A 26,415-nucleotide genomic window follows, 5' to 3' on the forward strand; every position below is an offset into this window, starting at 1 on the left:
ACATACATACATACATACACACACACACACACACATACATACATACATACATACATACATACATACATACATACATACAAATAAATAAATAAATAAACAAACAAACAAACGAACAAACAACAATCAAATAAATAAATAACTAATAATGATAATAACAATGATTATATACTTCTTAACGATCTGTTTATATTTGAATAAATAAATGAATAGATAAATAATTAAGCATACACAAACAAATGAAATATTAATGGATACGTCTGTTTCTATATATTCTCATCCATACATGCACAGACAAGTAAGTTTCTTAATTGTCTGTGATACATGTAAGTGTTTGTATGGATGAGAATATACAGAAACGGTCTATTATTTCAATAGTATAGAAGCCTGTATATACATAATAGGCCTACACATGTATATATATACTTATCCAAGAGTTTGAAATGGTTTTCATTTACCCATGCATATTTTGTTTGTTTGTTTGTTTGTTTGTTTGTCTGTCTGTCTGTCTGTCTGTCTGTCTGTCTGTCTGTCTGTCTGTCTGTCTGTCTGTCTGTCTGTTTGTTTGTTTGTGTTTATTATTTATTTATTTTGACTACACGCAGTGAAAAACAAATATCAAGCAATTATATCAGGACAAACGTAAAATGGTTATGATATAAATACATATACATATACATATGCACATATTTGTATAAATATACCTTTCACATCTACTTCATCTACATTCCAAGACACATTTTACATGTCCTTGTACATACTACCCACCAATCAAATTGAGGAAAGAAAAGTGACACATGTACGATCATATATATTTATATATGATCCTCTCTCTGTTACTGTACTTTATTTATGTGACCAATTAAGGCCATACTTACTGTTACTGTTATTGCACAGTCGCTTGTAAACTGTTATTCCTTTCCTAAATGGTTTTATTCTTGTCTATGATGGTCCTAATACAGAACAATGACGGTTATTATAGGGATTGGCGATATTCTTATAAAATCGGTAGCAATGTCATAAATACAAAAATAAATACATAAATGTATTTATGACATCGCTACCGATTTTATAAGAATATCGCCAATCCCTATAATAATGTCATTGTTCTGTATTACTATTAGGACCATCATAGACAAGAATAAAACCATTTAGGAAAGGAATAACAGTTTACAAGCGACTGTGTGTTACTGTTACTGTTTTCTTTCCTATTAAAGTTAAATTTCCTTACTGTGTTGTGGTATTATACCTAAGTTTCACCACATCCGATTGTGCGTACGGGCGTTGCGACGCATTCTGTATACAAGTGTGTACAACAAAGTTGAACAATCGTAACAATGCTCGCTTTGCCTGCCAGTTTTCGGATTCATTCGGACCAATTCGACATTCGTCGACACAACAAGCGCCATGTTGATTACGTCATTAGACTGCCAGATCGACGAGTGTTAATGTCCTGGCTAACGCATACATAGGTGACGGAGTTCGTAATTTTTTACTCATTTGTCAGTTAATTCCCCCAAAATGACGTCTATTTCACAAAGATCAAGCGGTCTTGTTCAACGGAAAACGGCGGCTACAATGAATGCCGAAGCGAAAGGGGACAACGAGAACGAAAATCAAAACGATTATGAGGAAGACGACACAGGCGATTCAAAAGAAACTCGATTGACTCTCATGGAAGAAGTTCTTCTACTCGGTTTAAAAGACAGAGAGGTAATTTTATGACACTGTTTTCTTGGTCGCGAAAATTCCTAAATTTGTGGGTGAACCTACGGCACGGGCCATTTGATAGAATTGAATGAAATGTAAACCAACTCTATTCCAACATGGCGGCCACGTCTCCCGTCAAAATTGATGTCACACACACACGCAGTACAGGTCGAGTTGTAAAGGGCCCGTGCACAGCTGTGTAGACGTGTCGCAGCAGATTAAAACCTGTATTTTTTGTACCTATTAGCCAATTGGTTCATGCGTACGTCTGATTTTGCTAGTTTTCACGAATGAAAAATTATTTGTCGTATTATTTACTTCTTCGGTATGGACAACATTTTCCAAACAAACGTACCCGACTTGTCCAATTTGAATAAACATGCAGCAACAGGTGAATCCGAGACTCTAATTTCTCCATTAGATTAAAAACTGGTGGGATAATATCGATAGATTTGACGGTCACAGTACTTTTATGTTCAATTGTACCGTAGTTTATGAAGTGACATTATCGCCCATAAGAAATACAGGAGCACACAATTGTGGAATGACTAATTGCAAACAATAGCGGTGTAGGTAAAGTGCACCCTCCCCTTCACAGGCTTCAGTAAAAATATTTAGACACAACACCTTCAATCAGTGCCAAGTCATGAACACAATATTCCACTCTGATTCCTTTTATTTCTACCAAAATGTCAAAAAGAAAAATGGAAAAACACTTCTATGTGCAACGTAGACCATGGAGTTTACTCAACAGTCATAGTTTTTGACACAATTGTAAATTTACAAATTATGGAAGGATATCAGAATAGGAAGTCCACACAAGGACAACAAAACTGCCACATATGCCGCACCTCACTAGTAGACTTTTTATGACAAGAAATATTGACAACTATTGTATATTGTAATACAAGTGTTGAACAAAATATCAGTACTGGGTACATAGAAAAAGGTACTGTTACAATTTTATTCTTTGGCCAGAGTTGGTTGTACAACTACATTTGGTACTTGTATATCACACTGTACAAATATCTGAGAGTCCCCTAGTCAAAATTGGAGACTTGCAAATACTAGTAGTACAAAGTGCATACAGACCCTGCTTACAGGGCTTAACTTAATTTTTGCCTGTACTGTGATGACTTCAATCATGTATGGGTCACTAGTTAAATTATAGACCATACATGTACATAGTCTTCCTTCTACTGCCCCATACATTACTCTTAAATTACATGTGTTATGATTTGTGTTCCACCAATTAAAACTTGGCCGTAAGTTCATATGCAAATCATAAAGAAATGTACTAGATTTGAAAAACAAAAACAACTTTGTATATGTTACAATGGTCAGAATTGTTATGGCCCAGGATTGTCACTGTTCTCTTATTTTATATTGTCGCTTTTTCCATGAATGTTTGTTTTGTTATTTTCACTTAACACAGGTCACTCACTGTGGTTCTCCAGATAGTGGAGGAGATTCATTTAAATGAACTGAACTGAATGGCTTCCTAGAAGCCCTACAGTGTGTGAAATTGATAAGCCATACAAGCTGTAGTTGTAGTCTGGATGAAATACTAGGACATCCTTAAATATTTAGCTCTTGCAATGAAGTTGTCATAACTTGAGTGGCAGGAGGGATGAAATATGATTACCTCTTCCTTACTATTGAAAATCTTTGTTGCTCATAGTGATACAGCATTATTTAGCAAACTACTGTCATTCAAGTCTAGATTGTCTATTTGTGAATGTTCTGTATATACAAATCACTCAAAATCAAAGTCAGGGGACATGGATACATCCTTATTCTAACTGTCACTTACTAATGTACAATGGAATATATCTATACAAAAAACAGCCAAGCAGTGTTCAGTTGCTTCAGGGTGTGTTTCATTTATGCAAATGAACTCTAAGTAACTAACTAGTGTTCCTTACAAACAAATGTAAATTGGGGGAATTACATTGTGATTATATAGCATTTCATTGTCTATTGTGAGTATACATGCCCATCTTTTTCTTTCCACTGTTCCTACAACCATGATATGAATAAAACATGATGGATAAGATTTGCAAGTTACTGGTTAACTTATGAATGGATTTTAAGGAAATACTTTTAGCATGGTTACTGGTCACTTTCAGTGGACTTCAGATGAAAATATCTCAACCTGAACTGGTTGGAATCACTAGTCTCGGTTACCCAGACTATCACTGTTGGGGGCTGTTCTAAAGGTCCACCCAGAGGAGAATGGAGAAACTACATCCCTACTATCGCGCACTGAAAGTCACAGAGTACATTTCTTCCAAGTCATAAAAATTTGGCTTATGAGGGCTATTTGTTGTATTAAGATGTATCAGATGCTTGAGAATTGATAACCTGTCGCAAAGGTACCTAAATTGTACAGCGTGCAATGTTGGACATGAAGGACTCCCCAGCATACACTGCTCCCGGAGATATATCCATGTAGGGTAGTTTGAATGTGGTTTCCCCAGATTCTTGTCTGGGTGGTTTTGTAGAAGAGCCCCAAGTGGTGAGAGTATTGGTAACCGAGATTAGGAAATCACATGAACCTTTTGAATGAATAGAGCCCTCTTGTGACAGTGAGAGAACTTTTACTATTTCTATCCTGCATACAGCCACCACCAGTGTGCCCTCTAATGATTGCCAAATTTTGTTGTGAGTCAAAATGAGAAAAACTGGGATTTCTTGTGAGTCACCACCAAGTAAGAACACCAAATTTTGGTGCAATACTACAAATTGTGTGTGTCAGTGGCACGTCAAATATTGGCTTAGAGGGCACGCTGGCCACCACTGTGCACAATAACTTGCAATAGATAAATGTTGCATATGTGAATTAGTAATACAAATACTGCATAGCCATTCTAGGTTCTATGGTTTACACAGTGGCAAATTATACTCTCAATCAGTATTCCATTAACATTAGTTAATGTAATCCTTGGTTAAATTTAATCATTTTACTGTGTGTGTGCGTGTGCGCACGCACATTTGCATGCATGCACAGTGTTTTTGCTAAGGTTTGGGAACCCCGGTAACAGAAAGGGGGAAAGAGGTAAAACTGGTAGTGCTTCCGATGCAATGTATCATAGTTTAGGTGGGGAACCCCGGTAAAATGTTGTGGGAACCCCGGTAGATTTTACCTACTTACCGCCCTTAAATAAAACACTGATGCATATTATTTTGTGTATAGTTTGTTTTCATTTCATGTCATAGTTCATCTAGAAAGCTTATTATGACAGATATCTACACCCTTCAAGTAAGAGGATTGACAGGCATAAAATAGAATTTAACATGCATGGGTGAAGCTAATTTTAGAAATACTCAGTGGAATCTGAAATGTAGATGGTAATCTCTAAGAATGAGACTAATAAAGCTGCCCAACGATGGAAATATACTGGTTGAAACAAAGAATTTAGACAAATTCACAAACAAATACCAGGCTGTTTTTGCTGGCTATTGGCCCCTTATCTACTTCCCTGATATGATTCTCATCTCCAATATAACCTTTGTAAATAATTTGTGAGAAAGCATATTCAAATTTATAGTTTTCCCCAAAAATATGAACCTAGTTGTAAATATAATTTGTTACTTTACTTTCCAACTAATAGCCCAAGTGGGATTAGGACTAATATTTACATGGTAGGTAGGTATGAAAATAGTTGTCTGGCAAAGCTATGGAAGAGATAATCCAGAACAAAAGATTGATTCTTTGTAACCCTTATGGTTGCACTGATAATGTAAGAACCTGGGATTGAATCCTTGGTCTTTATAATCATTATTACTGACTGATAGAGAGACTTGTTATTTATGTATATCCTGGATCAAAATAGACTCACTGTAAGGGGCGTTGTGTTATTCAGCCATATCAGACTTCTAAACTGAGTACTGGCAGAAAGTGTGGCATGTATGTCATCTAGAATCATCAAAAGTGATGCAATGGATGTAAGGATGTGGTTATTTCAATCTGCTTTCCTACACATTCTTACTGCTGTGCTACTAGTTCTGATGTGCATATTGTATTGATGATGTTAATGGTCATTGATATAATCTGTACAGAGCAGTCTAGAATCATATTGCACTTAAAACTGAAATCCACAAGTTGAAATAAGTTCCCGTCCTGAAAATTATGACAGAATCACAACACTATCTGACAGGAGATTGCACCATTTTGTAAATTTGGCAAAACCCTCTTCAGTAATGGGATTATGGCCATGGGTAAACCCTTAATTAAAGTTAAAGTGATATTGTTGAAAGTATTGGATGTTTTATGAATTAGTAAGTTACCATGTCATTTTAGCTGGTCCGTTATCAAATCTTACTGATAATGTAAATTCTCTTCATTGAGTTGAATAGAAGCATATTTGGTGTTCTGTTTTGAGTAAATACTTTTACTATTGTGTGGATAACGATGTGGATGGATAGAAACTTTTACTATTACTAAGAAACATGTGGATCATGACCGTTCTTGTATCAGGTAGTATCACAGTGCAGGTTTCACACACCACTTTCCACATACCATTACCAAACCATTTGTCAATGTATATATATATACAGGGTGTGTGACCCGCACTGTTTTGCCATGAGATCAGCTTTACTGTTCAGTACAGGTTGCATAACACACATCTTGTACACCATTGTACCAAACCATCTGTAAACATTTCATACATTTTGAACCACCAAATGTGACCATATATAGTGTGACCTGTACTATTCTTACATGATAATATATCATTGTAGTACCTAGTGAATACTAGAGGCTCTGTAAAGCCAGTTGTACTGCACCATTTACACAGGTTACAGACAACACCTTCACGTATAACACACCATACATATTACATTTTGGAAGTCTTTCACCACCATATACATTGTAATGTTGTGACCTGCACTATAACATCATTGTAATACTGGTGAGACCCTCTGCGAAGTCAGTTGCTCCATACATACAGGTTGCACACAACACCCTCTCCACATACCAAACCATATGTAAATATTGATAAATTTAAACTTCCCTATACATGTATAAAACCTGCACTATTTTTACACGACAATCCATTGTTGTGTCCTCTTTGTTCATTAAAAATGTCACTGTAATAAATTTTCATGATAACAATACCTTAAGCATTTACTGTTTTGAACCGTACACTAGTGTTATTAATACATATTTCTACTGGCATATGACAATTGCCATCAATGTATTACATGTATTTGTCTGTAAGTATATGAATAATACACACACATGTACATGGACATATTTGTTGGCATAACCAAATCTTTGTTTGTCAGTTTCATATTTTTACATCTTGTGTTGTTTACAAACAATACTGTATGTTGTATTGTGAACAGGAAATCCATTTAGGCTTAATTGTTGAATTGCCAGGTGAGCTGTTTCAGCTCCAACTTTCCATTGGTTTCACAGACTATAGTATAATCATGTTATAATCTAGTCTTAGTAGTTTAGATCTGATATTAGTAGCCTACATGTAGATACCCTAGACTGCTGCTAATTTTCAGCTCTGGGCTAATAAAAAGTTGTCAAAACTTTTCATATACGACTTTTTTGTGTACAAACAAATACCCTCTACATGTAGATAGAAAGAGGATTTTAATATTAGCTAAATAATATCTTTCATTGATAATGCAAATGACATCAGTGATTCATTCATTCCCTTTCAAATTCAGTGGTCATGAACTTTGTGTATGTACCAATATCACCAGTCTTTTCCTATTTACAATACATGCAAGTTTGACGTCAGTGGAGTTTAGCATATTTAAAAAAAAAAGTGTACTCACAACTTTTGGTTTAATGATACTGTGATTTGGAAATAGGAAATCTTTGGTCACACCACATGCAGCAGCTGGTGTCAGATTAGGTTGAAAATATTTATGCAAATATGATTCCTGTGTAACATGTGTGGCAGGTAGATGAATATGATTTATGGTGAAAAATATACCTGTATTATTTTCCAAGTGGTATGACTGTTGAATAAGTAATATTTTTTTCGTGTATTGATTTTGAGTTGAACTCTTTTATTTGACAAATTGTGGTGGTAGCTAGAGTATTTGACTTCAGGATAGTTAAACTTTTCTCTTGGCACCAAATATCAGACTTTATTTTCAACTGAATATCATAAATTAATAATACCAATACTGTGATATAAAACCTAAATCCTCTCATCCTACTACATTATAATTGAATTCCAGAGTCCTAAATACTTAGAACAATGAAAGGTGTATATAACGTCAATTTTCAGAGAAAAATTAATATTATAAAAAGTCTTATTAAAGCTTAAAGCCAAGCCCAGCTATACTGTAGGAACACCACATTAGCAATAATCAGTTTGAAAAAAAAATGTACGTCATGTGTAAATATTTGCTTTGCGGATGTGAAAGCTACCTGAACTATTCAATCAATAACAGTTACTGCCCAGTAACATAGTTAAAGTGAACATTGTATTTTTAGCAATATTACATTGTATTGTATTGTTCTAGTTAAATCCTCTTTCTATCAAGGACACATTTCTTTGTACACAAAAAATTACCAGTTAGGGAAACAGGATTTTAAAAGGAGATACAGTGGTCAGTCTGTAACTTTATTGTTCATGGTCGTTTCTTTTATTTTAATTTAAGTGAAATTATTCCAAATGTATAATAAACATGTTGAATCATGCCTGGCATATAATGAAGCTTTCACCAGGAATTCCTATGTATGATATAACTTATGTAAAAAGTTGTATTTTATAATATGTGTAATTTTAATATTTTACATGTTTGTGTTTTCAGGGCTACACATCATTTTGGAATGACTGTATTTCATCAGGTTTGAGGGGTTGTATGATTGTAGAATTAGGCTTCAAAGGAAGGGTGGAATTAGAAAAAGCAGGCATGAGGAGGAAAAGTCTACTGAACAGAAAATTACTGTACAAAGGGGACAACCCAACAGGTGATGTACTCTTAGATGAAGCCATCAAACATGTAAAGGAAACAGAGCCAGCAGAAACTGTACAGACATGGATCGAACTACTTAGTGGTAAGTAATAACAAGTCACCAACTTGAAGGAAAGATTGTCAAATTATGTATGTATTTCAAGTCTTGGGTTGTGTTTGTATATTGACTTCACAGTCTTCTGTTGTGATGATGGCAACTCCTTCTAACCTGATAATTCTTTGTACTTGTTAATATAAGTGTTATGGAATTTTACCCCCATGCTAGTATAGGTCCAATGTACAATATGAAAGTCAATATATTCTCATGTTTACCTATAGTAATGCATGTGTAGAAACCATATGGTTGACCCAAGAATTCAAATACATTCAAATACATAGGTGGTAAAATTGTATTTCAGGTTTTGATAATCAAGTCATAAAATGATATGTAGTAACAATTAAATGTTCAACTTTTACAATAATATATGTATCCTTTATTATCATAGCAAATGTACAAAATTCAAAATGATAGTTATAGATAAGATAAGTTGTAAACAAGATTTCAATGTTAGGTGTATTTATTGATTTAGATATTAAAGATTCTGAACTAGAATGCTTGGTACCTCTGCTTGTATTGCTACGGAAATGTTTGTCAGAAAATAAACATATATGACTTTTTTCAGCTCGATTCATAGCATGTTTGGTATGTTCTACATGTAGATTTATACATAGTCAAACATGACAATGACTAAGCCAGTTGAAAATAAATCAAAACGTTATCAAGTTGTCAAAAACTTGTCAAAGAATTAAAAACATGTTACTTTGTTTGTTGACCAAATACAAGATAAGATAAGACTGTTTATTGAAACATAAACACACAAATGTGTTATCAGATGAAATTTATTACAATATACAGAATAACACACGATATGCAAGTGAGCTGCTACAAGACGAAGTAAAAGCAGGTGGCCTGTGTAGCGTTACCATGGCTATTGAAATCACCTGTCTGTATGTAACATGTTGGAGTCATCTAAAAGTGGCTGTTATTATAAATGTAATAAATTATCAGGTTCCAGTGGTTGCTCTTGCCATTTCCTGTAATGTAACCTTTAATTTGATATATTCATGTAGGACAAAGTGGTGTAATGTGTTGCTAATGGACTAGTTATTTATACTTGTTCTTGGTTGCACTGTTCTGTAAATACACCAGTGGGATTGGTAGACATGAATAAACATAGGGAGGTGTTACAAACACCCTAATCTTTGTTTGGTAATATTAACGTTTCTTAGCTGGAGGCATATGCTGGATTTTGTAGTTATTAATATCTTGTGTTATGGGTTTGGACTAAGTTGCTGACAAAATAGAAATCGTCACTATGAAGAAGACTTGGTTGTTGTCCCCCACCTTTTAGATGGAAATACATGTGTACAGTCAATTTCCAGATGTGTGATTTCGACTGTTGTTATGATATAATATGATTTGTAAACAATTTGTAACTGTATACTAAGTTTTAGAATGTAATGTAGAATCGAGTAATGTCATATTACGTACTACATAGTAATTGCAATTTGTGAATGTTAATGTAATCAACAACCATACCTTTTTTGTACGAGGATAGAGAGCAATTTCATCAAATTGTTCCATAAATTCAGTCATGTGAGAGTGCCGGCTTGCTCCTCTTGTGAATAAAGGTGTGTAGTCCCTATCATAACTGTCACTGAATCTAGACATTGTAGTAGTTGTATGAGTGGTTGTTGACCGGGGTCTCTTTGGGTCTCTTGCTCGTCTGTTGCTACTCCTTATGTTCAAGCAAAAATTGTAATGGGAGATACTGGAATGGGCGTGTGTTCTGCTTCATTAGCAATCACTTCTCTACACCTAGTTACTTCCTAACATGATGGCTTACCCCATACACCTGCTTACAGCCCATTCTCTAACACATGAGGAGACATTGTTGTATTGGCCGACACACAAGTTTCATAAAGGAACATACTTGAGCTTTCTAGTAACTGTTGCTAACAATGCAGAGTTTGTGTGTGATGAGAGATTAACATCCTTGTGATGCTAGTCACAGGTAAAATGGCAAGATGAAAACCTAGGATTAGCAGTTAATAGACCACTTTGTTCATTCTGAAATGAGTACTAACAGCAGACTTAACGACATGAAACATACTGTGACTTGTACTACTAAGTTTCATATACCAAGAAAAGCTATCCTTATGTGTATAACCTAACATTTTGAATAAAACAAAACAGTTCTGTATTTTGTATCCCAAAGTTGCGTATTTTCTATATTTTTACCAGAGTTCATTGCAATTGTTGTTTGTGTACACTGGAAACATTGATGAAGTTAGAAAAAAAAATGAAAGTGATTGTAAAAGGTCTTGTTGTCTGTGAAATATGTCTGTGTAGTTGATGTTTTGAAACTGAACATTGTTTTGCAAGTGATGCAATATTTCTGTTTTGAAGTGAAGTACAAACAGTAAATGTCAAAAATTATGAAATGAAAAAAAAAGATAGTCATATTGTAATAATTACAGTATTTTACAACTAATTATGCACAAACTTATTGAGAATTCTTACAGATGTTCTTTTGTAGCCATGAGACTTGACTTTGCTAGACAATGTCATTTGCTTGAATGTCTGAACCTGAAAGCCTATATTATATAAGTTCAGATGGCCAAATCTCTAGGCTAACTCTATTGTGGAGTCATTTCTTCAGCCTACAATAATTCAGCCTAGTTCCTATACAGTATTGTTATGTTTTACCACCTGCACTAGTTAGAGACTACATTGGCATCCAAACTAACAATAATTACGACATGGGTGTATGGCTTTTATTGCTTTGTTAGCCTTTCTTGCTGTGTTTACAACCATGTACAAGTGGGTTCTAAAACTTCAGTTTGATAAAGAATGAATAGTTTAGACAATTGTGATGGTACTCTTTCGGTAACTCGTGAAAATGTGGAAGTAAGCTAGGGAAGAGTGTCAGCATCAGAGGGCATTACATTATATAAAAGTTAGTCTAGTTCCTATACAGTATTGTTACAGCCTGTTTGCCCTGTATATAACAACCACATAGTTGGTTATCTCTAACCTACATACAACTACCATACAACCTGGTTGAATTTTGTCCATGTTTGGCACCCCATTTCCCCCTCATACAACTACCATACAACCTGGTTGAATTTTGCCCATGTTTGGCACCCCATTCCCCAATACAGTATCGATACCATTTACAACCTGTAACACCTACAGAGTTGGTTATCTTTAACCTAACTACCATACAACCTGGTTGAATTTTGCCCATGTTTGGAGCCCCATTCCCCCCTCATACAACTACCATACAACCTGGTTGAATTTTGCCCATGTTTGGCACCCCATTGCCCCCTCATACAACTACCATACAACCTGGTTGAATTTTGCCCATGTTTGGCACCCCATTCCCCAATACAGTATCGATACCATTTACAACCTGTAACACCTACAGAGTTGGTTATCTTTAACCTAACTACCATACAACCTGGTTGAATTTTGCCCATGTTTGGAGCCCCATTCCCCCCAGCCCCCCTCATACAACTACCATACAACCTGGTTGAATTTTGTCCATGTTTGGCACCCCATTCCCCTCATACAACTACCATACAACCTGGTTGAATTTTGCCCATGTTTGGAGCTCCATTGCCCCCTCATACAACTACCATACAACCTGGTTGAATTTTGCCCATGTTTGGAGCTCCATTGCCCCCTCATACATATCATTTAGTTAGAAACCACATTTGCATCTAGACTAACTAAAAGTATGACAAAGTTTCAGTGTTTCTCTTTGATGTCACTTTCTGGTCATGGTGACAAGGCACTAAGGTGAACAATGAAGTTAAACAAAGTGAATTGTCAACAGTGGTGTGTGATATTACAATGGTATACATTGCACTATGCTAGTCTGGATTCCAGTGTGGAGGTGTAAATCGTAATGATACCATAGAGGAACTAGACTAGCACTATGCATGCTTTCAGTCAAATTTTGTGGCTCTTGGAAAGCTTTGTATGAGTGGAAAGAAATGCTTGATAGAGATTACCTGACTGATGGATAATAAATTATATATCAAGTTTATCTCAATTTCTGGTAGTGTCGGATGAGTTGAAAAAAAAAATGATGTATTGTGTTTACATTGTATCTTAACTTGTGTCAACACTTTGATGAGTTGTAAAAATTGAATAGAAAGAGATGATGCAATGTTACAGTACATGTGAAGTGGAATAAAATCCAGCATCTTTAAAAGGGTGGTAAAAATAGTTGCTAGAGCTAACCTTAGGTTTAGCTCCACAAATTTAGTTCACTATTGTACATGTTATTTTTTGGTATTGAAATGCTAGTGGTACCGTGGTTTACATAAATTTGAATTGATAATTCCATAATACTGTGTAAACATTGTCAAATAAATGGCTGTTAGACATTATTAAAATTATACGTGCATAGAAACTCACATTAGAGTTGAAAAATCTGAATTTGGTGACAAATAAGTATACAGGTAAAGCCTGCTCCCAATTTTGAAATCAATATTGTATATAATATTTGTATAATATAAATATGACAGTTTGAAAATAAACCTTGGTGTATGTATAAAGCAACAGATGGTATAAACATGCACGTTATTGATAATCATTTACGTTGCCATGGTAATATATTCTGCAATTTCGTATACTTTAATTTATTCCTTCTAATGCATTTGTATTTGTTGTATTCTAGGGGAAACATGGAACCCATTGAAGCTGCGTTACCAACTTCGAAACGTCCGTGAACGTCTTGCAAAGAATTTAGTGGAGAAAGGAGTATTGACCACAGAGAAGCAGAATTTTCTATTATTTGACATGACCACACATCCCGTTGTTGATACCACGATCAAACAGCGTCTTATCAAACGTGTGCAAGATGCTGTGTTAAGTCGATGGACAAATGATCCTCATAGGATGGACAGACGTATGCTAGCATTAATATATCTTGCACATGCTTCAGATGTTCTTGAAAATGCATTTGCGCCACTTTCAGATGATGACTATGAGGTGAGAATTTACTGACAATAACATAATGCATTCTTGAATATCATGATACATTTTATATATGCTAAAGAAAAAGGCTCGTAAGACATTGATGAGATAAAGAAAGAGGTACGATCACACTCAAAACAGAACAGATTCAATGTAGTGTACATGGCAGGCAAAGTCTTTATGGGGGAATGATATTTTATTCTCATATAAAAGGTAAATATTGAATCACATTTTGATAAACAAATTCTTTGTAGGAGATGGAGGCAAAACTTAGTTGTCCGGGCAACCAGTTTAGTGTGCTCCCATAAAGTGTATAAAATTACCAGTGTTAAAATTCTTGGCATGCTGTTCAAGTCATTTCAATCTGAAAGAAGGCAAAAATAAGTATTGGCAAATTCCTAATATGTAAGATGAGTAAACCCAAATCATAAACAAAAGAACAGCTAGACTAAAGTTATACAAGTATACAGAGAGTAAAAAGTTTTATATATGTAAACAATATTATTTGGACTTTTTTTGAAAAAAACAGCATGTCAATAAACAAGTTGAAGTAAATCAAATATCAAGCAATTTCTTTGTGCTAAATTTGAGTTTTATTCAATATTGTGAAGCACAAAGTTTGAATGGACACCTTCATTTGAACTCTATATTATGCCTTTTCATTCTTTTTGGGTAGTATGCTTTCACTTTATATAACATTTCCATTTGAAACAGCAAGATAAACAATTAAGTTTCCTCCATTGAAAAACCCAAACAATCTAAAGTAGAAGTTTCATGATATGACATGATTTATCTGAATAGCATTGCTATAACTAAAGTTATGTGCTAAACAGAGTAGTGGATATTCTTCATGAATTTACAAATAATCATTTCATTCACCCCTTCATCCACCTAGTCTTAAGTAGTATGGGAATATTTTCCATAGTATTGCAATGGAGAGGAAAATTTGGTTGGTTCGAAATAAATTTTGGCATCATTTATGAAATGTTTTTCTTCCGATAACAGAAGTATTGGTGTATTTTTTGTCATGTGATAGATTAATTATTCATAAATTCCGTTCACACTTTGATATTGATTTGATCTACCTAACATCATTTCTGAAAAATAGAGCAGTGTATAGGAGAATTAGGAATGCACTTATAAACACAACGTGATATTGATTATTACGTAGAATTTGTCTTACGTAGTATTTTTGCAATGTTTAAAGAACCTAGTAACAGGAACGGTAGTGATATAAAAGGGGTGTAGTGTCGTTGTCCTCGTGATGTGCTAATTAGCATAATGTGATAATTGGCATATGTGAATGACTTTTAACTTGGGTGAAATTGAGATCAGAGTAAATTTGTACATTTTTCATATCTTTTTTGGTGAACTATTCCATTGAGAGACTCAGCTCAGTTGCTTTAACCTGTATCAGGAATGGTTTTCTGCAGAAAGAAAGAAATAATATTTTGGCCAGTCATTTTATCCCACACATGCTGGGGTACGTTTGAATGTTACCATTTTTTTTCAACCATATCAGTTGTTGCCCAGGCACTAGCGATCACTTGCACCATATTGCCAGCACATTTTTCTGAACATCTGCAATGTATGTGATGTCTGTGAAAAAATTGAGTCAAGTGTCAATTGCCTTGACTAATTACAATTACATGCATTGTTACCAATGATAGACTTTCTAATGAAATGTAATCAACAAAAATTTGTACTTGTACATATCACAGTGAGTCTATGTGTTTTTTCTCCAACTTGGTGCAAAGCTTACAATACAAGGAATATAAGGGTTTTTCTGCTCATTTGAAATATTACTTTGGAAGCCTTTCTCCAATTTGTACAATGACCTTGAACTAATTCACATTGTGTCTAGGTTTGCTATTTTAAAACAGGGTTGAACTTTCTGTTTGAATAGACTAATTTCTATGTGGACTATAAAGTAATATTAAATTTGATAGTAACCCTGACCTTGATAGCCACACACCATAAACACAATATCAAGTGTGCTGGACCTTGATAGCCACACACCATAAACACAGTATCAAGTGTGCTGTACTAGGGCAGTGTGTGATGGAAAGTTTTGTTGGGGTCAAAATGATGAGAAAGGTTTGGTTTGTGAGTTACAACATAAACACCAAATGTTGATGGATCCAAAGAGATTTTGTTTCTTGTGACGTGTCAAATAGGCTTAGTTGATGGTGCATTGGATATATAACATTTGATGACCTTGTCCTTCATTTTACTGGTTTTCTACCAGGGGGTGTTAGTTACAGGTTGGGGAAAACAGGATTGAACTTCAGAAATGTCATCTTAGTAACTATCACCAGGAACTATTTTGTTTAAACTCTTCATGATCTTGGCTGTTTGTATGATCAATTTTCAAAAGATTGACACATTCTAAGGGGAGTTTCACCATAACAATGCCAAAAAGTAGACAGTATGTAGCCCAAAGTTGTATTTACCATATTTGGACACTATTCTCTAACAGTTTCTTCATTCAGCCAGGGAAAATTCATGTAATAAAAGTGTTCGTACGTATACAAAACCCTTATGTTATTATTATGCATATTTCCAGCTCAATGAAGAAAAATATTGGAAAATGACATGATAATACTAACAGAAGTTTGATTTATGTAGAAGATGGAGAGTTTAATTGTGATTGTGAATAATTGGAACAATATAAGATATAGACTTGTAAGTTGTATTGTCATGATAATAGAACCATGGTTAGACAGAAAGGTCCTGTCTATGTACCCGTCACTTACGTAACTACTCACTACCTGTATTGTTGAGTATTAAAGTGGAAATAACTGGATCTTTCAGGCTAAACCATGGTATAATCCTATATTTACTGTTGTAATGTGTACATCTTGGTATACATGTGGTATGATAAATTTTGTTCTCATTCATTGTTTTCCCAGGTTGCCATGAAGCGTGTCCTATATTTACTGTTGTAATGTGTACATGTGGTGTGATAAATGTTGTTCTCATTGTTTTTCCCCCAGATTGCCATGAAGCGTGTCAGAGAACTCCTAGACCTGGATCCTGAAGCTGAGGTTATGAAATCAGGAATCAATGATGTCATGTGGTGTGTCATTGCCTCCTTCATCAAATGATGGAACTAAGACCTGGACACAAATCTGACACAAGAGACAATATTGCAATTCTTTCATTTTACTATTGCTGGTGTAAAAGAGAACGAACATGAAGAGTGGGTGGAAAGGTGAACATTTGATAGAAATCAGACTCCCATTGTAGACCTTCTAGAATCCATGGAACTCTTTACCAAAACAGGAAAATAAAAATATATAAAAATTAGAATCTAAGGTATTTGGAGACTCAAGGAAGAGGGGTATGTAAATAGACAAGTCGTGCTGATTTACTAAAGGCCTGTAGTATTGTTTGTAGTACCATGTATTTAGATCTTTCTATATTACAATGGCCCTAACTCTGTATTTTTACACCATCATCCTACATCATTCATGGGGAGGGGAGGGGAAAACTGGATGTTATGTTATGAATACTATTTCTGGGCATTTTGTAAGTATAATTTTCAATCTGTGCTATTCCAAGTTCTTGTTTTCATTTATCAATTAGTTTATTTTTTGATCAGTCCTTGAGATCCCAGTATGAAATTTTGATAATTCAAATTGAGACTTTATTTGTGGCGAAAGGAAGGCAATAGCCCATGTAGTATCGGTGGTATAATACTTGCTAGTGAATGTAAATACATATGGGAAGGTTAGGGATTGGTTTGTAACCAGGTGCATCAATTCATAATTATTCATAGCAGTGAAATGTGATTGGTTACTGTACAGGCGCATGTTACGGATCATCATCAGTTTTAGGGTGTAGAGAGTGGTGGACAGAATCAGCCAACTGGCAGTGGGTAGATATTAGATATTAAATAAAAGGTGTACAAGTCTAAAAAAAAAAGGGTGCATATTAAAAAATGTTAAAACAGAAAGTAAAAAATAGGTTTGCGCTGTCTTCACACAGTATAATAGCAAGAACTGTGAATGGGAATAAGTTATTCTATAAAGGTATGCATTGAGCTTAATAGTTTCTCTGTGAACTATTACATATTCTGAGCCTCACCATTTAATATCAACTCTACACTGTCTGTGGTTTTAACTGTGATGAGAATTATTGAAAAGACATACTATCTACCTGTGTGCCCTACCTTCTCCACAACATTCCAGAAACTTTGGTCAACTCTTTCTGTCTAGTTTTGCCAACTCGTGAAATACTGTGAATGTAGAAAAGATGATACCAAGGAGAGTGATAATATCAAAAAAACATGAAACTGGTCACTGCCATCCAGACCAATAGTAATAATAATTTGATATTTTCTGTGTTTCTTTAAGAAATTCTCACAGACTTGTTGCTTTATTTGCCCATGAGTGGTTGTCGTCAAAATCAGTTTCTATTTTCATCAAATTTTAGTATAGAAAATCGGTGTGCTAATTGCTCAGGATAAAATGTGCATGAGATGTGATTCATGTTGAATTCATTCTCATGTTTGTGTGTAGTGTCTGTTTGGAGTTATGACTCCTTAGTGTTAAGAAATATACATCCTAGACCCCTTAGGGAAGTTGAAATTCTCATTTTGTGATGTCATACAAGCCTATGACTGAAATATGGAATTCAGATTCAACCAAGTGTTTGATGACAAGAGTTCATACTGGCTGTATACATGTAGTTGTGGTAGACTAGTTTTAAAACTTTAACTACAAAGATCATGATTGTTCTTTTCACAATGATCTTTGTCACCAGGATGTATTTTTCATGTGTATGTTGTTATAAGATTATTTTCAGAGCTATATGAATTGTGTGCAGTTAATATTATCTCTCACAATACATGAAATTCAGCTGTTTGTGGCCTTACTTTTACTGTCAGCTGTATTTGAGAAAAGTTATCTACCAATTCTACTAGACTTGCGTGTATGTTGAAAGATAGAAACAGCAGAAAAATGGTTATGACAATATAAATCTCTTCAAATTCCATGTACTCTCTGTAGTTTATGATGTGTGAAATCTTTCTCATCACAAAGTGATTGCGCCCTCAGTGGCATAAGTAGACATTTCTTTTGATTTCAACTTCAGCAAGTTAAAGACTAAGTGAGGATGATATGAACTTTATTCTGAAATAACTGCCTACACACCTAAAATGAAATGAAGAAATCACAACACATGCTAAATTATTGTTGTAAATTAGAAATTCAATGTCACTAAACATGTAAGTGACAATTGTATATCATGTAGGCTACTCACGCAATACAGCCTTTTTCTTGCACTTGGATCATTTGATATTATTTATTACATCAGCTTCTTCTATTGTTACAACATAAACCAGAGCAGAGCAGAATGAGGTTCACTTACAGGGAATTTGCAAAATACTACAATTCATTGTTACAGGAACTCAAATTCATGGAGCAGCTGTCATAGATTTGTTCCCACAAGTATTTTTTTCAGTGAAGGGAGTTTTTATATGTGGCCACCATCCTATGTAGTGTTTTCCTCAGAAAATAATGTTGAAAGAAGAGAAACAGTGTAAAAAATGGCATTCTCTTCAGATTGAAGTAACGTGTGCGACCAGTAATGGATGACAAAATAATGTATGTCAGTAATTTTTATGAAATCATTTAGTGGCACCCATTACTCCATGAAAGGCTAGGGTCAACACTGCTATTAACAATGGCATAAATATATTGTCAACACTGCTATGAACAATGGCATAAATATATTGTCAATTCTGTTTTCACCTTCAAGTTCAACACAAACAGTGCATGGAATCTCCCTCTAGGGTTGATCATTTTGTTTAGTGCAGATACACATTTAATACTGCACACTTTTATTATTAATGTAGTTGAAATTTCTTCTTTTGTCTTGGAAACTTTTACTTTTATTTCTCTTCATGAAAACAAAGTTCGCATTTTTCATTTTTAAATGTCTACTTCCCTGTTTGGTTTTTATTTTTATGAGTCACGTAATAAAGTAGCCAGTGGATGTTTGAGGTAGACTACATTTGCTTTCTCAATAGTGCATACTATAAACTCAAAACACACCAATCAGAGTTTTATATGGGGAAAATTATAATAATGACTGGATTTAAACTAACAAACTTACTATGATTTCAAAATCACTTTAAAAAAAATTTGTAAATATATTCCTGAATATGTAATTTTTTGGTATTATATGAGGTTTTTGGCAACTATACAATTACAAGCATGCAATGGAAGTGGTTGACGGCATCACGATGAATGCACTCCCAAGTTTGTATTTGGTATTAACCAAGATGGAGTTAGGACTCCTCTGTGAGAAGAAATACACATCCTAGACTCCCTAGGGAAGATGAAATAATCAAATCTTGTGATGTCACAAAAATAGTCAGTCTGTGTATTGATAACATTGGGACTTGTCAGTGAATGATTTATTCACATGTCTTGATCAATAAAGTATCATGATGGTATGGAAAAAAATTGTTTATGCATCTATGTTGACTGCATGTAGTATGTATGACAATGAGGTAGTGAAGAAGCTATCTGGTGACCTCTGTCCTCTTCAGTCTTTCTCACTCACTCACTCACTCACTCACTCACTCACTCACTCCCATCTCATCAACTGGGATCTAGTAAAGTAAAAATCTAGCTTGACTGAATGCTGACAAAAGTGTGAACAGTGCATGTCAGTAGTAATCCATCTCACATTGATTGACAGCCACTTGTAATAAGGTAATTCATTCAAGAAACACATGATATCCTGATATGCAAATTATGTATACATTATTATGCTTCAAGTTTGAATGTAAGTTACATGTGGATGTGATGGCATGATTGGGCTCTGATTGGATTAATACAACTGTTGGAAATTTAGAATTTAGCACACAATGTTGTTGACTAGATATGTGTAAGAGAAAGGTCAAAGAGGATTGAAGCCATGAATAGCTTGTAGAGAAACAGCTGGGTTGTCAAGAACTTGAATAAAACAAATTGCACAAATGAAGGATGTGAAATTTCACCCAGGTGTGAAATACCTCTATTTTGTGCATGATACATCATGTCACACTGCTCTCATTGGCCTGTTCCATGAAAGGTGTTGAATGATGTGTGAGGGCTTCCCATCACGGCATACCTTACAAGTTACAGACTGGGTTGACTGATCTGTGTGGGCTTCCCATCATGGCATACCTCACAGACTTGATTGACTGATGTATGAGGGCTCCCCATCATGGCATACCTTACAGATTGGGTTCACTGATGTGAGGGCTTCCTATCATGGCATACCTTACAGACTGGGTTGACTGATGTGTGAGGGCTTCCCATCACGGCATACCTTACAGACTAGATTGACCGATGTGTGAGGGCTCCCCATCATGGCATACCTTACAGACTGGGTTACTGATGTGTGAGGGCTTCCCATCATGGCATACCTTACAGACAAGATTGACTGATGTGTGAGGGCTTCCCATTATGGCATACCTTACAGACTGGGTTGACTGATGTGTGAGGGCTTCCCATCACGGCATACCTTACAGACTGGATTGACTGATATGTGAGGGCTCCCCATCATGGCATACCTTACAGACTGGGTTGACTGATGTGTGAGGGCTTCCCATCACGGCATACCTCACAGACTGGGTTGACTGATATGTGAGGGCTCCCCATCATGGCATACCTCACAGACTGGGTTGACTGATGTGTGAGGGCGCCCCATCATGGCATACCTCACAGACTGGGTTGACTGATGTGTGAGGGCTTCCCATCACGGCATACCTTACAGACTGGGTTGACTGATGTGTGAGGGCTTCCCATCACAGCATACCTCACAGACTGGGTTGACTGATGTGTGAGGGCGCCCCATCATGGCATACCTTACAGACTGGGTTGACTGATGTGTGAGGGCGCCCCATCATGGCATACCTTACAGACTGGGTTGACCGATGTGTGAGGGCGCCCCATCACAGCATACCTTACACATTGGGTTGACTGAAGTGTGAGGGCTTCCCATCATGACATACCTTACAGACTGGGTTGACCGATGTGTGAGGGCGCCCCATCACAGCATACCTTACAGACTGGGTTGACCGATGTGTGAGGGCGCCCCATCACAGCATACCTTACACATTGGGTTGACTGAAGTGTGAGGGCTTCCCATCATGACATACCTTACAGACTGGGTTGACCGATGTGTGAGGGCGCCCCATCACAGCATACCTTACACATTGGGTTGACCGATACGTGAGGGCTCCCCATCATGACGTACCTTATAGACTGGGTTGACTGATGTGTGAGGGTGCCCTGTCACAGCTTACCTTGTAGCCTAGGTTATCGTCAATATTCAATAAATATCGATTTATCAAATTTAATACAGACAACAATATTCATAATAAATGCCCTCAAGTTGTCCACTAGATCAATTTGTTTTTGAAGTACAACAAAATGTCACCATGTATTACCACAAAAGAAAAAACAAACACCTTTATTCAATGTTTTCTATTTAAGTTTATTAAATTTTATTTTATTTCATCCCCAGTTTACATTGGATTATGTTGCTATGGATAAAGTCAATTTTCACATTTGTAAAGGACATTAAACCGTCTATTTAGGTAATCATCAAATTAAAATACATGTAATTATTTCTGATGTCGAAAGTTTCACCAGGTTAAAATATTATCATCCCCTCCCCATAGAACACAAATATTAAATACAATTGATAACATACACACACAGTATATATTATTGATGGCATATACAATGTATTGTTCAGTTCATAAGTCAACTGATATAGCAAGCCTGTACAATTACCATGTTAATTACTTGTTATGATATTTAACACTACTTTGATACATGTGAGAGACTTTTGCTTCAATGTCATATTTATTGTTGTAAGTTTGTCTGTCATGACATGTTACATTATTTGTGTACATCTCTAAGTTCAAAAACTACCAGTAAGCTATGTTTCAATTAACTATATATTGAATTTATCACTACAACAAACCCGTTATACTTGTTTTTAGTGATCTGTTAGTGTGACTTTTCAATCTGTGAAAAATCTTTTCACTGTGTAAATTAATTCAGTGTAATTCAATGACGATGCATGGGTTACTTGCTGTGGCCTTCATCTATATCTGTCTCATTTCATTGTAAGTTTACTTTTAACAAGTGAACACTGGTATAAGACCAGCGAACATGTCTAATATATTTTCTGTTATACAGAACCAATCTATACTCGAATCTCATTACATACAGCAAGCAATTCTATACAGATTAAAATATGCAGTTCATTTGTACATCCCTGTAAAATCCCCCCCCCCCCCCGCCTCTCTACCCCCACCAATGTTAACAGCCCAATTCCTAAATACTACATCTAGTCTGTTCTATTTTTATACCCCTGTTAAAAATAAGGCACTTAAAAATTCAGCCATTAAACGTTTGGCAAAATTTCACACATGGAAGACGTTTGTGATTTCGTTGCAGACCACTTTAAAAAGGCAGTTTTAAGCTGCAGTGGTCCTTATTCAGGGTCCTTAACTGTCTATACCTCCACCATTCCGACTAATACATACATAAGAGAAAAGGAAGAAACTAGGATAGTACATCTAAAATAAAACCTTTTCCAGGGAAGTTGATGCTGCATCGAAAGATATTGATTCAGATACAAAATGTAGCAAATTTTGTAAGTCAGTAATGAGATTTGTAAATCAGAAAGGGCAGATGTTAAACAAAGTAATTATACATTACGTTGTAAGAGGGCGCTGTTTATATCATCATTGTACTAAGTATTCTACATAAGACAGCAGTTTGCAAGAACAAACCAACAGTAAAACAATTTTGTACCCAAAAAAATGGATTGATAATATACAGATATTTATTTTAGTTAGCAGTGTCACTGAAGAAAGTGAAAGAAGAGACAATTGTACAATCATTGGAGTTGATTTTTCTTCATTTCAAACACTCAAAAGTTTAGAGCACCAAATTCCCTGGAAAGGTTTACAAAATTCAAAGTTAAAATTGTTGACTAAAAGTAAGAGAAGAATATAATATATATTCGGATAATTTACAATTACAGTTACACAATAAACCTCAATAACGTGAAATAAAATGAAAATTACATACAAATATACAAGTTGCAAAAAAAATTGGGTAAAAATAAAGAAAACAAAAAGTATAATTACATGTACAATTTATACGTTGTAACATTGTACTTACACAACATGTCAAGTAAAAAGTCTGGAGTGGACAGTGCCGTTTAAGACAATATTAATATATATCAAATGACGTACAAGGGATAATTTCATCTCTGAAGCAAAATGCAGTCAACCCTTAAGGCCCTGAATGAGTTGTGTTTTTAAAGTTTTGTGATGATTTCACTAATTCATGCAAATATATGCAGATGTCATGCATATCTGCAGAATCCCATTGGTCAGATGAGAATGACGATGGCAAGAATTAAGATAAAAGTGTTTTTTGCTGAACAACAGCATGAGGGTAATACAGAACCAGAGTTCTACTATAGTATACAAAGATTTCTGTCAGACATGGTCATGTTGATATAAACTTTTATCATTTAGTGCTATTTTCAAAACTTTTACCATTCCCCTCTTTCTTTTGTACTTGATTCTCTAATCTTTGCAAAAGCTTTGAACACCATTGCAGTCTAGTCTGCATAAATTTGCATACATTAATCTTGTGATCCGACAGTAACTCTGAAACTTTGATATAAATGTTATAACCTCCCTAGGTGGTTTTGGGAAGCTATGACCCACATAAACTATCATTAATATTATTGTGACACGTAGCAGATTACATATTATGTGTGATGTAGCGATGTCTCGGTTATGTCAATATAATGGAGATAGTGGAAGCCCCCACACATATACGGTCTATAAATAAAACACTGCCTTGATCTTTCCATGGACTGTACCCTTCTACTGTGACACTGACTGTAATCATATCAATGTCCATTGACAGATTAATAGTTTTAGTTTCTGTCTCAACTTGTTAGTATTGATCTCATCAGCAGAATTCTATCTACACATTGAGTACCATTATATCAAGTTTGTGGTCAAAGGCACGATTCATTCAGTACAGGTGTAAACACCTCAGTCATTGTCATAATTCATCTGATGTCACGGTTTTAATATAGTGTATTATTGACTTGTAAATATTGTCAACTAATGTATTCATAATGTATCATTGACCCAAAGACATATGTCATCCATTAGTATAGTTGCTGACATTATAAATTATCAGCCACAAGAAAATATCATATATTGTCAGTCAATCTATTATGTTATTGACCTCTAGGTAAACATGATTACCAGAAAATTAACAAGTCAATATCATGTTTTTATTTCATTCATAAACAGGTTGATATAATATTATAGGCCTGTAGTTAATATTGGTCAATGTTTTAAAATTGCAAGACATGAAAATTCTTTGAAACGAGGAGAGGCTATTTTAGCATAGTTTTTACTATATTCCAGTCATACTTTCAGTTTGGGTTAGGATGAAAATTTAGGTGTGAAAAACAATTGCCTGGCAGAGTAGCCTGAAAGATCCAGACATTCCTTCTGTTTACATGATGAGCTCCTCTCACCAAGTGAGATTACATATGCAGACCAATAGTTGAACATTTCAGACTCCTGGCAGAGCAGAGCTGTTGAAAAAGTTGGTCCACAACAAACGAATGACTTCATGTAATCCTTACGGCTCTAACTGATAAGACAACACTAATGCAAAAACCTAGGAAACTCTGCCCTTAACTGTTTCAAGTGTGTCTCACAGTGCATTCAAAGTTTGACTCAAGGCAGGATACATGGTCTACTGCTCTTTAAACTTACAAGTATACCACAATCTACATGTTGTCATGGACAATTGCACCAATTTTTTTTTAAACAGTGACTGAACTTCAGAGAAATTCTTGGAAGTATGTGTTCAAAATCAATACATGACTCATGTCCCAAAACTGTTGTTATATTGCATAAATGAACCCCCCCCCCCCCCCCCAGCACCATGTCTATATACATCATTATATGTAGTTTACTTGTATACAAGTATGTGATAATACAAACTCATGGTTTAATACTTCAAAATGTCCTCAGAAATAAAACGTTATAACGTGCATTAAAATTAAAAACTATGCATAAAATTAAAAACTATCCAAAAAATTAAAAACTATCCATAAAAAAGAGAACAAATTTGGAATATATGCACTGAAAATAAAATAACTGTCTTTTTCTAAAAGCAAACAAAAACAAACAAAACATTTCTTTGATAACTGTATATTTTCACACAGTGATCAAAACATTGCAAATAAAAGTACTCTACATTATGCATATTTTAAAAGGTCAAAGGTCATCATATGTACTCTTTTTTGGAGATTTAAGATATGAAGATTTCTTGCATGTGATAAATGAAATATAGATTCTTATAATATTTTCTGATATCCATAAATTTTCTTTCCTGTAATAATTCTTATTAGTGATGACTTTATATCTTAGGATACAAGTTATGTCAGGGATAAAATACAATTCTGACGTCAGTTTGCCGCCATAGATATACTGTGACTTACAAAATGTATATCATTTTTCACTTTTTAAGTGATATATTTCAATTCATATATTCATTTTTTTAAAATTATATTTATGTGATGATCATGTGTTTGAAAATCAGAAACTGCTTTAGAAGTCTGATGTGAATTTTCAAAGTAAAATGAATTTTTTCCAATATTTT

At 34.9% G+C, this 26,415-nt stretch overlaps 1 protein-coding gene across 1 annotated transcript; it reads left to right on the top strand.

The window, feature by feature from the left end:
• Positions 1 to 1,430: 1,430 nt before the first annotated feature.
• Positions 1,431 to 20,147, top strand: LOC144443462 (Golgi phosphoprotein 3-like). Its single transcript, XM_078132945.1, has 4 exons — positions 1,431 to 1,710; positions 8,494 to 8,740; positions 13,389 to 13,702; positions 16,684 to 20,147. Exons 1-4 carry the CDS (start codon positions 1,519 to 1,521, stop codon positions 16,792 to 16,794), a joined length of 864 nt encoding a protein of 287 aa, XP_077989071.1. The 5' UTR covers positions 1,431 to 1,518; the 3' UTR covers positions 16,795 to 20,147.
• The last annotated feature ends 6,268 nt before the right edge of the window (positions 20,148 to 26,415 follow it).

Source organism: Glandiceps talaboti, chromosome 12 (assembly GCF_964340395.1).
Source record: "Glandiceps talaboti chromosome 12, keGlaTala1.1, whole genome shotgun sequence".
Taxonomy (NCBI): Eukaryota; Metazoa; Hemichordata; class Enteropneusta; family Spengelidae; genus Glandiceps; species Glandiceps talaboti.

Excerpts from the sequence above, each read along its gene's own strand:
- LOC144443462 (XM_078132945.1), top strand. The coding sequence starts at position 1,519 with ATGACGTCTATTTCACAAAGATCAAGCGGTCTTGTTCAACGGAAAACG. Across the intron at positions 8,741-13,388 it reads ATGGATCGAACTACTTAGTG|GGGAAACATGGAACCCATTG; the intron begins GTAAGTAATAAC and ends GTTGTATTCTAG. Across the intron at positions 13,703-16,683 it reads TTTCAGATGATGACTATGAG|ATTGCCATGAAGCGTGTCAG; the intron begins GTGAGAATTTAC and ends TTTTTCCCCCAG.